The sequence below is a fragment of the Oreochromis aureus genome, linkage group 12 (genome assembly GCF_013358895.1).
Source record: "Oreochromis aureus strain Israel breed Guangdong linkage group 12, ZZ_aureus, whole genome shotgun sequence".
Taxonomy (NCBI): Eukaryota; Metazoa; Chordata; class Actinopteri; order Cichliformes; family Cichlidae; genus Oreochromis; species Oreochromis aureus.
Window position 1 is genome coordinate 31,607,589 of NC_052953.1, and position 12,263 is coordinate 31,619,851.

The 12,263-nt window shown below is 41.2% G+C and overlaps 1 protein-coding gene across 1 annotated transcript; it reads left to right on the plus strand.

Annotated features, from left to right (window-relative positions):
• The first annotated feature begins 8,320 nt into the window (after window positions 1–8,320).
• Window positions 8,321–11,861, plus strand: LOC120443132 (macrophage mannose receptor 1-like). Its single transcript, XM_039621120.1, has 5 exons — window positions 8,321–8,422; window positions 8,502–8,861; window positions 10,324–10,650; window positions 10,721–10,818; window positions 11,213–11,861. Exons 2-5 carry the CDS (start codon window positions 8,510–8,512, stop codon window positions 11,348–11,350), a joined length of 915 nt encoding a protein of 304 aa, XP_039477054.1. The 5' UTR covers window positions 8,321–8,422; window positions 8,502–8,509; the 3' UTR covers window positions 11,351–11,861.
• The last annotated feature ends 402 nt before the right edge of the window (window positions 11,862–12,263 follow it).

Genomic DNA, 12,263 nt, shown 5'->3' on the forward strand with positions numbered 1-12,263 from the left:
TGAAGAAGTCGTGCAGGCACAGAAGGAAACACAAAATCATCTCAGCTGTCATAAGGCGAGAGGCGGGGTCACTACTGCATGGGCATTTAATGTAAGTATACATTTTAGTCATGGCTCCATCCTTTTAAAATCCTCATCCAACTGAAGTCATTGTTGGAGATGAGTAAGAGGACCAGCCACATATGTTGTTGCTACGGCAGCAGTACTAACCCCTGCATCATCATCATCCCAACAAAGTGACCCCAGCTGTGTCCTCTCTATGTTCAAACTCTGTGATCTTATGCAGCTTATCTACACTGTAAAAAAGAATTCTGTAAAAAACAGAAGATGTCCTGGTAATTTTCAGTTTTTTACGGAAACTGACGGACTTTTCCATAAATGATGAAAGAATAAATTTCTTAGGTATTAACAGAATACTCTCTGTAGGATTTACGGACATTTCCTTTGGCTATAAAACTGAAAATTCTGTTTATTCAGTATATTTTCTGTATTGTTAACTGATATTTTCCATTAATAGAAAAAGTTGTGTTTATATTACCATTTACAGGCACTTCTTTTTACTGTTTACTGTTTCTTTTAACTCATTAAATGTACATTTCTATACAATTACAACCTAATACACCATTTGCTCAAAAATTCATAAATTAAAACTTTGTAAATTAATCTGTGCTTAGTACACAACAACATTGGTACAGTTACTGTTAAATATTCTTTTATTCTCCTCACCTCAGAAACTATCCTAAAATATAATGACTGTCGAGATAGGCTGTGTGGCAGGCAGGAATGGTGGACCCAAAATGCAGGACTCTCAGAGACGGGACTTAAACTCAAAACGCAGCTTTTACTGCTGGAAAAACTCTTCATGAAAATAAACACTTACAAAAAACCTCAAAGGTGAAACTAACACGAGACAAACACACAGCAAGAAGAGAGTACCAAACATTAATGACACGACAGAGGGCAAATGCAAACACAGGGCTAAAATACTCAGTGAAGTAATCAGAGAATAGGAAGCAGGAGGGAGACACAGCTGGGAGAAATTAAGTGCAATGAGACAGGGGGAAGTAAAACTGAATACACTGACATAAGACATGGACCTTCAAAGTAAAACAGGAAACAAGAAACAAATCACAACGACGCAGACGTGACACTGAACTAAACCTACACTAAACACGAGGGCACAAGAACAAAACCTAAGAACTCATAACCCGGAACAAACTGAAAACTATAATAATACTCAAAACAGCACAACTAAAGAATCAAAACATAAATCATAATACAGAAGAATACCAAAACACAAGAAACTGAAAATGCTGGGTCAAAGTGACCCAGAACCGTGACAATGACAGCATCCATCTCGCCACAGAACGACTAAACAGCTGATACACAAAATCACTCCCAAACTTTCAAATTTGAGCATTTTTATTTCCTTGAAATCAGTTTGTCCTCATGTAAATGTCTTTATATACATTCATTCAAGTGGCTCCAAAGTGTTTTCTTCAAACACTTGACAAGAAAAATATGATATTTAACGATATGTTCACACTTAATAATATCCAGAGCACCTCTAAGTCAGAATCACTCCCTCAGCCAAACAGTTAAGGTGTGGTTTACATCCATGTCTGTCCACTCATGATACAGTACACACATGTAGTCAGTTATAGCCACTCACCTTTGAGTACTGACATTGCATTCACTTCATCGATGAACTGAATGCAATTCACATTGCTGTGAACATTTTTGAACTTTTTGGGGTCTTTGCCTTACAATATAACATCATTTGAGTCCAGATTTGTTGACTGTTTAAGTCAGGGGTGGGCACCGAGGGCCGGTGTCCCTGCAGGTTTTACATGTGTCCTTGAACCAACACAGCTGATTTAAATGGCTAAATTAGCTCCTCAACATGTCCTGATGTTCTCCAGAGGCCTGGTAACGAACTAATCATGTGATTCAGCTGTGTTGACCCAAGGTGAGATCTAAAACCTGCAGGGACACCGGCCCTCGGGGCCTGGAATTGCCCACCCCTGGTTTAAGTGGTGCTACATGAATGAAACTGAACAGATCTAAAGAAGGTGTTCCTGAAATTTGGCTTTATTAGAACAGGACGGATGGATGAGCACATCCCTCTCAGCACAGGGCTGACAGGACTTATAAACTTATAAACCATAATATACATCAAATACACAGTGACTTAAAAGAAATCAATAAATACACAAACACTTCAACCGCTGCTTCCTCAGACTGCATGAGTAACAGGAACCACTCACTGTTGGATCTGTGAGTGATAAAATTACACTGTTACTAGAGCCATCCAGTCGTTCTCTAAAAGTGAACATTAACTTTCTTAAAAGTGCTTTAAAAGTCCAAACACCCACAGCTACAAACATCTGACTGGCACTACCCCCTCTAGGTATCCTGACCAAAGGGGGGCAGTATATAACGGTATGCAAGAAACTGGAAGTGAACAAAAGCTGAATTTGTGTCAAACAGTATTTGCCTGCACATAGAGCTTACATCGTTGTCTGTATATGTCATCATTTATTTGGTCAGTAGTAAAGTAACCGAGGTATTTCCCCTTTTTGAAAGAAAAAATGTGTTAACCCCCGGACTAAAGAAAAAATGTTCCAAGTGGGCGAGGTGCTAATTTTCAGATGGCAGGTCTACATCTAGAATCAAAATGAGCACAAACGTTAACAACCAAAGTGAAGCACTAAGACAAAACATAGCAATGTCAAACAGGATCCACACATTTGGGCCCCAAAATAGATGTAAATTGACTAAACTAAGACACAAATCAGGCAAAAATAGATGCAGCCTGATCACAAACAGACACGTGTTGGCTACATGTTGATGCAAAATGACTAAAGTCACACGTGCAACACTTTCTACATATTTGACAACAGAAGAAAAACACAAACAAAGTTGGAATGTATTTTTAATTTAGATTTTTTTTATTTCATGCCAAATTAGATATTTTAAAAATTAAGCGCCAAATCACAAAGTCTCCTCCCTGTTTGTACTGTAAGGTCAAAACCCTACAGTACTACAGAGAACCCCAACAATCAAATGATCCCCCTCTGAGCAAGCACTAGGCGACTGTGGGGAAGAAAAACTCCCTTTAACAGGAAGAAACTTCCAACGGAACCAGGCTCAGAAGGGGCGGCCATCCGTTGCGACCGGTTGGGGGGGATGGAAATCAAAACAGAGACGAGATGGCGTGAACTACAGTTGTTAAAATTTGGATTTGGTGCTAAAATTCTGCTTCAAGATGTTAAAAGAAGCAGGGCAGCTGGGAAAAGCCAGGATGGTCATTTTAATCATCTCTGGCTTTAGTGAACCACCTAAAGGGTTTTCGCAGAGTTTTTCCCCAACGCTGAAAAAAACCTGGAAATTTTGGACTTTTTGGGAGGACTGGGGAGGACTCCGAGGCAGATTTTTGTTTGCTTTACCAGAACCTCATCAAAACACGCATCATTTGCCATCGCATTCTTTAACACATTGTCTGCGGAACCAAACTCCTCGATGAGGCATTTGGCTATTTTCTTGATGAACTCTCTCTTGTCATTCATCAGACTTGTGGCAGACTCTGTGCTGCTAATTTTAGGCAGCGTCAGACCTCTCAGACGGTGGAAGACCGCCTCTAGATCTTTTATAGTAGATGATGTCCTGGGAAAAAAGTGTTGAGTTTCACGTTTTGATTTTTTGATCAGACTCATCATGAGGATAAAGGGAGGTTATTGGAAATTTTCTCAGCATCAGAAGATGACACTGATACAGAACTCAATTCTGACATGTCAGAGGAATCCTTGAGAACGCCTGAAACACTGGCAGAGCATTTTTCTGGGGTAATGCTCCCAGATTTTGGTGTTACAGGTGATGGAACAGATTCTCTTCCACTGCCATCTGAATCTGGGCTTGTTTCCTTTGTTGGGGTCCTTGTTCTTCTAATAAGGTTCTGGATGTCTTCCACAGCCACAGAAACCTTGTCCTCAATCATTTGAGCTTGGCCTTCGTTCTCCACCCAGAGCAAAAGCTGTTGTACAAACTTTTCTACTGTGTCTTCTACGAGGACATAGAGGACTTCAGCAGAAAAGGGACGCTTTGAGCCATGTGCTGGTTGTGGAGTCCGCGAGATGACAGTGTCTGAGAGGGATCTACCCATTAGAGGTTCGGGGATTTGATACAGTTGATCCGTCATAAGTAGATCAAACACTTTTGCCGTTAACTCCACAGTAAAATCTCTGGTTGACCCACTATTTCTAAAGTTTTCCTGTGTTTTATCTCCAACACAAACTGTAACAGCTGCATACAGGGAACCACTCATCGCTGTTTATCCTGCAGGACAGGATCTGACAGGGAAAGAAGGACAAATAAGGGAACCACGGACAACTTTGATAATGCTTTGATTTATCCAGAATATATTTAGTTCAAATATTGTTTTCATCACAGTGGGATTGTGCTGGTTTCAGTGGGAAAGGTATGCAGCTCATTTAAATACAAAGTTGTCCCTTCATAAAGTGTGTCAGTATTTTATAAAGATGTCATGTTTCTGTATCATCGCTCTCCTGTTAGAGCCTCTGACCCAAACATCAGCCTGTTTAATGCTCTCATGTCTTCAACATCTTAAGTAAATCATACTGCACAGTTTTCTCATTAATAAAAGAATATTTACTGCATCAGTTTGTCTTCATTTCATCTGAAACACACAAGGATCAAATCTTTGACTTTGTTTTTGGGATATTGTCCTTAAATATAACTAAAGCTTTCACACAGGGCTCATAAATGATATGAAATAGAAATAAATATCTTGAATTTTGAAATGTCATATTTGATTCCACCACTGAGCTTTCTTTTTCCAAAATGGTGTGTATATAGTGTAAAATCAATGATGTCACTCCTGTTACGTTTGTACCATCAAACTGAAATGTCAGCAGCTACACTAGCAAACTGTTTTACTAAACTTAGCATCATTGTTGTCTACGGGGACTCAGCGCATGGCTGTAATGTTCTCCCATCACACGGAGCTGAAACAACAGTTTTCACATAGAAAACAGAGTTTAACTAAGAACTGGGTACTTGAATCATTTTCATGATGTTTGTTTGTCGGCTGCGCTCAGACAGGATGGAAACACAGGTTTAAAAAGGACCTCGAGTCCTTTTTCATGTACTCATGGTGGCTGCAATTACTCAAACCTTCAAAACACAAAACTAAAATGTTGCCAACTGATTGTTAAAGAGAATAATCCAAAGCAGACTTCAGGTTTACCATCATTTCTGATATTCTCTTGATCTTACACATAATCAGATATGAGTCCGAGTGCTCTGTCATGTGGATAGTAAAGTTTTCCGAGTCCTAACAAGAAGAAAATCTAAAAGTTTCCATCGAATGAAACTAAAAACTGAAAATAAATAGAGGAGCGCTCTCTCCTTCGTTGGCACCGCCGGCGTCGAGCAGAACAGACCCACGCTGACACCCGGCAAAGGTGGACTTCTCCGTCATCACGGGCAACGAGCTGGCATCCGGCTGCCGTGGCAACACCGTTCACTGTGTGATCACTGGAACAGGTATGTCTTGTATCAACATCACCACCTGCAGCACATCTAATAATGCTATTTAAAAAGTTTCACTTTTCTGTTAAATTCCTTGGTATTTCTTTGTGAAGCACTTTGTGATCTTCGCATTGTGAGGCGCTACACAAACAACATTTTATTTACTAACTTTCATTGAAATTTAGTGGTGACTTTAAAATCAGTGCATTTGTATGTGACTGAGCCTCCATCTTTGGAAGTGGTGCTGTGTGAGACTCTCAAAGCAAGCTTTGCACTTTTAGTGGAGATGCACTAAAACTGTAATATCATTAAAAAACATGCTGAAGCCAAACAAACAGACAAAGAGCAAAACAAAAACTATTTGTTCTCTATGATTGGAACTGACATGTGAAATGTCAGGTTGTGTCTTCATCATCACTGATTTGTTTGGAGGAGTCGAGCTTGAACGCTCTTTTGTCCAAATTAGAGTAATTTCAACATTATTCAAATAACAAGTGGTCGGGCAGAGAATCAGTGCTGTATCAATGCAAACACATGCACAGCAAGCAAACCCGCAAACCTCGGCTTTGGATTCAAATGAAGACACAAACATTTCCAAGTGCGTCCATCTTTGCTGATGATGCAGCAGACACGCTGACCTCCAGTCAGGAGGAGAAGCATGTTCTTCCACTCACAGAGACTGAAGCCTGAAACCGAATGGCCCGTTTACTGCGTTTAACCTAAGTCCTAGTTTCATGGTTCGACGCCTGTGACCTCGTTTAGCTCCAGTTCACAGCCGATTCTGCCAGACGTCAGTCTGTTTGCATCTGTAATAACTTTGAATAGGTCATCTTCAGTTAAATGACTCTGAGCATCTTTAATCAAATGCACTTTAATGAACACTGGGCTGCTTTCTAAAACCACTTTTACAAAGTCTCTTATAGACGTGGGAGGAGGAGCGAGGATGACATTTATATCAGATGAAGAGTTCTGACTGTGTCACAGCTGAACAGACGTCTCATCGTGTCGGGTATGTTATGCATATGTTTGTTTTGGTTTTTTTGATAATCTCACACATTCATTATCTGGTATTCTAATAAACAAAATGATGATAATTGAATGAAGACAACATTTTTTAAAGTTGAACATTTCAAATGTTAAATATGTTTGGTAGTTTTGTTTGAATCATTAGATTAGGATAGAAATGGAGTGAATGACAGAGACATCTGCCTCTTTGTTGATGCTGGTTTAAGTGTTATAATAATGATAGAGCAGCTGAAGATGAGATTCATGAGGACGTCTTCACAGTTTTTCAGCTCTCAGTCATGAAGAGGTGTGGACTGATCCTCCTGCTGCTCTCAGGTCTGTAAACTCATCTCAGTCGCCTCATTTATAGTTTGAATAAAACTTTTAATATCAGAAAATCAAAGAAAGCACAAAGTGAACTGCTCCATAGTGATTATTTTAAAGGTGTCTGTAAACGAGCTTCAAGCAGTCAGAAACACTCGTACAATCTCCAAAGATCTTTGTCATGTCAACTAAAGTTCTAAAGGTTTCTTTGGGTCCAGTTAGAAGTTTGATTGACAGTTTAATAGTCGGTAGTTTGTAACAGTTTGTATAAAGCGAAGTAAAAGAGTAAAAAAAGAAAGAAAGGAGGGAAGAGAGAGTGCATGAACGTGGCTCTGTTTGTGTACACTGCTGAGAAAAACACGTCTTGATTTTATTTTCTGTGTAGAAATCTGACTGAAAGCCTGAAACGCTGCAAACCCGTCTGCTCGCCGAAAAAGATCCTGACTGCTTTTACCACGTCCGTGTGCACGTGTTGTTCAGCTTTGAGCCTCGACCACTAACACGTTGTTTTCCTTCATTGTGCACACTGAAGAGGAAAAATCATCCAAATACATGTGCAATAAGGCCAGAGTGAAAAACAAACTTAATACTGTTAAAGCAGCTTTTTAACCTGATGTGAGAGTTTTGCCCTGGAGCAGGAAACCAGTGTGTAGGTGTCCACAGCAGTGTTGCCAACTTAGCGACTTTGTCGCTATGTTTAGCGAGTTTTCAGACCCCTTAGCGACTTTTTTTTCTAAAAAGCGACTAGCGACAAATCTGGCGACTTTTTCTGGTGTTATTGGAGACTTATTTATGACGACTTTTTGACGTGAAAACGCGTATCGCTCTTACTCTCAACAAGCAGCGGTGCTGCCATGGGCACCTCACCCTTGCCAAAGCACTCACAGGCGGAGGATAGTCCTCCCCCAGCTGCTATCAGGGCAGGAGATGTTCACACCTATGCCTCCAAACGGCAAATGAATCGCGCATGAGCGAAGCCGCTGCTCCCGCACTGACTGTAACGCAGTCAGTTCTTCTTTTACTGTTATGCTGTTTTGTGGATCACAAGGTGGGGGGGGGGCGCCAGAGGGAGTGTTCGCCCAGGGCGCCAAACAGGCTAGGACCGCTACTGCACACACACAAAGTAACTCCACCAGAGTGGCAATTTCGGGTCACTTTTGCCGGTCCAAGCCCGGATAAAGGAGCAGGGTTGGAATTGTGACATTAAAAAACAATAATTACTAAAAGAAATTTAATTTGTAGTTCTAAATAAATTCTAACTGCATTTAGGACGTTTTTTTACTCACTTTATGTCTCTTCCACGATGTTATTTCTCTCTCCAACAACGTAGGTTACAATTACATTAGCGTGACCAATTATGCAAATTAGGCGATGACATCATTTAGCGACTTCTAGCGACTTTTAGGACAGCCAATAGCGATTTTCCTTACTGAGGAGTTGGCAACACTGGTCCACAGGCATTGTAAAACACATTTTAATCAGTACACGAGTTACACATCCTTTGAAGGACACATATATTAACAGACCACAACATTGTTCAAAGGTCTGTAAATTCTCCTGATGAGTAAAATCGAGCTGAGGTGAGTCTGTGACCTTGCTGACTGACTCGTGTCCTCTCTCAGGTTACGTGATGGTCTGCCATCTTCAGTCTGATCAGTTAGTCAGACAGCTCCACCTCGTTGACCTGCAGAAGTCCTGGAATGATGCTCAGCAATACTGCAGAGATGAGTACATTGACCTCGCCATTGTTAACAGCTCAGCTCTCATCCAGGAAGCCCAGAAAAGGGCGGGGAGCACAGAGGCGTGGATTGGACTCTCCAAGAGCGACTGGAAATGGTCTCAAACTGGTCCGGTTCAGTCACCCTGGTTTAATTTCTGGTCCTTGGGACAGCCAGGGACTGGGGAGTGTGTTATAATATCTAAACTTGGATTATGGTCCACAAAACCATGCTCAGCTACTTATTACTTTGTCTGCTATGACGGTGAGTGTTTCAGACTTTGGTACCAGGGTTTGACAAACTGAACATTTTAGCTGCAGGTAGTTGCGGTTTTTGATATGGGCGAGATGGGCGGTTGCCCAGGGCGGCATCACGGGTATCGGCAAAAAAAAAGGTTGCTCGTACTCGTGCTGCCCCGACATCGTGCCAGCGCATTTTGGGGATGGCATAGGCACCGAAACACCAGGTATTATGATACAGACTTATAATTTGTTTTTTCGAAATTCTATCCACGAAAAGTGACGTGAGAGCCCTCGGAGCGCCTGCTTGCTGCTGAAGTCAAAGTAAACTTTATTGTCAACTCCGCTACATACAGTACAGTATGGAGACGAGACGACGAGGCTTCAGTTACAGCAGTGCAAGTAAACAAACAATAAATATAAGAAGAGTAAGAAAATAAATATAAACTTTAGGACTAGGGGTAAAGGGATCAATAACAATTTAAAATGTATAATTTACAGTTTGATGATTTAAAGTCTCACACACAACCCGTCGAAAGGGGAGGGGGCAGCTGCTTCCAAATAGAGCACATTTCATTCATAATGATGTCAATCCAAGCCCATTATCTATTCATGATTTGAATCCTGGGTCGTGCGAAGTCCCAGAAATAAACCCTAGACAAAGTGAATCTGTGAACTAAGGTGTAGGTCTGTTAGGTTATGTTGTGGTGATCCTCGGGTTGGAGGATGGGTGTTCATACTGGAGTGCAAAATTAAAACCAATGGAAGATGGACAAGAAAAGTTCAAAGTCATCAGGTGTTCAGTTTAGAAAAAAGAGAAAAGAAGAGGAGGAGAAATGAGCAAAAGATCCAGGTAAGCAGATGTGTCATTGGATAATGGCAGGTCATCCTGAAACAAGGAAATTATGTGGGTTACAGTTGGTCCAAGAAGAACTGGTAAAAATAGTAACAGTAACAGACTAAACTCCAAACAATACATTATGTTACAGATTCTACACATTTAAGAAATAGCACTAATATATGCAGATCACTCAATTATAAATATCAAGAATTAACAGAGGTGATTATAAATGAATATCAAGAAAATTACAGAGTAGAAAAGAGCGTGTGTAAAAAGGGTGTAGCTATTGCAGTGTTTACAGTGTATTAGATGGAGGAGTTGTACAGGGAGATGGCCACAGGCAGGAATGATTTCCTGTGTCGTTCAGTGGTGCTTTTTGGTAATCTCAGTCTCTCACTGAACGTGCTCCTGTGACTAGCCAGTATGTCATGGAGTGGGTGGAAGGTATTATCCAACATCGTCTTTATCTTGGACAACATCTGCCTCTCAGACACCACCCTAACAGAGTCCAGCTCCATCCCCACATCATTACTGGCCTTGTGGATCAGTTTATTTAGTCTGTTGGCATCTGTGACAGCAGAGCGTCAAACAGGCTAGGACCGCCACTGGCTGCTGGTCTGAATCCGTCTGATCGTTTGTCTTTCAGCTGTGACTAACAAATACATCCTGGTGCAGAACTTCAAGACCTGGTCTAATGCTAAGTCTTACTGCAGACAGAGGTACACAGACCTGAGCACCATCAACGACTGGTCGGACAACAACCAGACAGCTTTCATTTTGCCAACTACTGTTCATGCCTGGATTGGACTGTACAGAAATTACTGGACGTGGTCAAACTCAAGCACAGCCTCCAACCTGCCATGGGGGCTCAGGCAGCCTAATAACAGCGTAAACTGTGCCACAATAGATGGATCAACGGGCTCCTTCAACAGTCATAACTGTGATGACCAACGCCCCTTCCTCTGCTCCACAGGTGAGTCTGTCCTCTGTGTTTCTGCACAGTCTGGTCCTCCTGGGCTCATCGGCCTTGTCTTTCTCTGCAGATGTCAAACCTTCAGCCTCGAGGTCAGTGAAGGTTCAGCTGAGGGCGGGATCTGCAGACCTGAACGACCCCACAGTGCAAGAATCCATCCTGCAGCAGGTCAGAGGACACACGGGCCCCGATACAAGGAACAGACCGCTATAACTACTGTGAAATGATAGAGAGCAGTGAGTCTGTGCAGTCCAGGTTCAGGGACACATGACAGCACACAGCTGCAGAGATACGGGGCTCATTTAATGGAATCCCATCGATTTTTATTATTTAACCTTTTTTTAATTGGTAACTTGAAGAAGTCATTTAATTTCAGATTACTGTGAAGAGATGAAGTGAACCAATGACAGGCAATGAGGCCTAATTCCAAACTTCAGTTTCATCCCCAGCCAGTTCATTTAGTTCATTTCCCCCAGAAACAGCACGAACAACGTTTTCTGCTCACGGAAACAACGGCTGATTAATGAGGAGCTTCTGTTAATGTGTGAAAACTGTTTTTTAGGTGAGGGAGAAGCTGGTGGAGCAAGGGATCAGAGAGGAGGTGAAGCTGAGGTGGAAGACGCAGCCTGATGGGAAGATTTTCCACAGAGAGGAGGAGACAGCCGGTTACTGTGAGAAGGAAGACTGTGGGTCGGTTTAGTCTGAACGTTACTGGCTGATGTTCCTCAGATGATCTGTTGTGTAATTCAACTTATTTCCATCTCTGTACTCTGACTGCTGGACTGTAATAGCGTAGCTTTGAATGACTGACAGTTGGAAATAATCCTTATTTATCCTAAGCTCAGATCAAAGAGTGTCTGATGAGCTGTTTTATGCCTCTTTGTTTCTTCTGATTGGTGGGCTGCAAAGTTTGCAGGTGAGCGGACCTTCTGTGTCTCAGATATAAATGTTAATGATATCCTGTCTCTACATATGAAAGTTCAAGAGGAGAAAAAAGTGAAATTGAGTGTTCAGAGCAGTCTGATGTCTGAGCTTTTTGACTTCATACATTATATTTCAAATGAACACCCAGCAATATAACAGTAGATATGCCGTATATGTCAGTGAATCGCGCATTTATGCTCTCTATTATGATATTAAATATACATTTTTCTGTAAAAGTCTCAGAAATGTCTCTGCTGCTGTTTGATTCTGTAAACTACAGTGATGGCTCTGCATCCATCTTCATTGTAAACTCTATTCAATAAAGTCTATTGATATTTTATTGTTCCTGTCTCAACTTTCAGTTGCTTCATATTTATGCTCTTATTTTGAATTTGATGCCAGTAACACACATCATAAAGGCTGAGACAACATGAAGTTTAATGCTATAAAATAAGACGTCTCACATACAATGAAGCTGATTTGCAGGACAGCAGTCACGTGACTGGGTATGAAATCCCAGACAGACAATCCAACAGTTTATGAAACATCTGAATGTAAAATGCTGAAAACTTCTGCTGCTCATCTGTACACAGAAAAATCTGTGAAAGCAAGCGACGAGACAGCTGTGTGAAGATCATTTTCAAAATAAATTCAGATCAAATATTTTCTGTTTTAAAACACAAAGTGTT

Coding starts and splice junctions, on each gene's coding strand:
- LOC120443132 (XM_039621120.1), top strand. CDS start 8,510: ATGGTCTGCCATCTTCAGTCTGATCAGTTAGTCAGACAGCTCCACCTC. Junction 10,651..10,720: donor CCCCTTCCTCTGCTCCACAG/GTGAGTCTGTCC, acceptor CTTTCTCTGCAG/ATGTCAAACCTTCAGCCTCG. Junction 10,819..11,212: donor AAGAATCCATCCTGCAGCAG/GTCAGAGGACAC, acceptor ACTGTTTTTTAG/GTGAGGGAGAAGCTGGTGGA.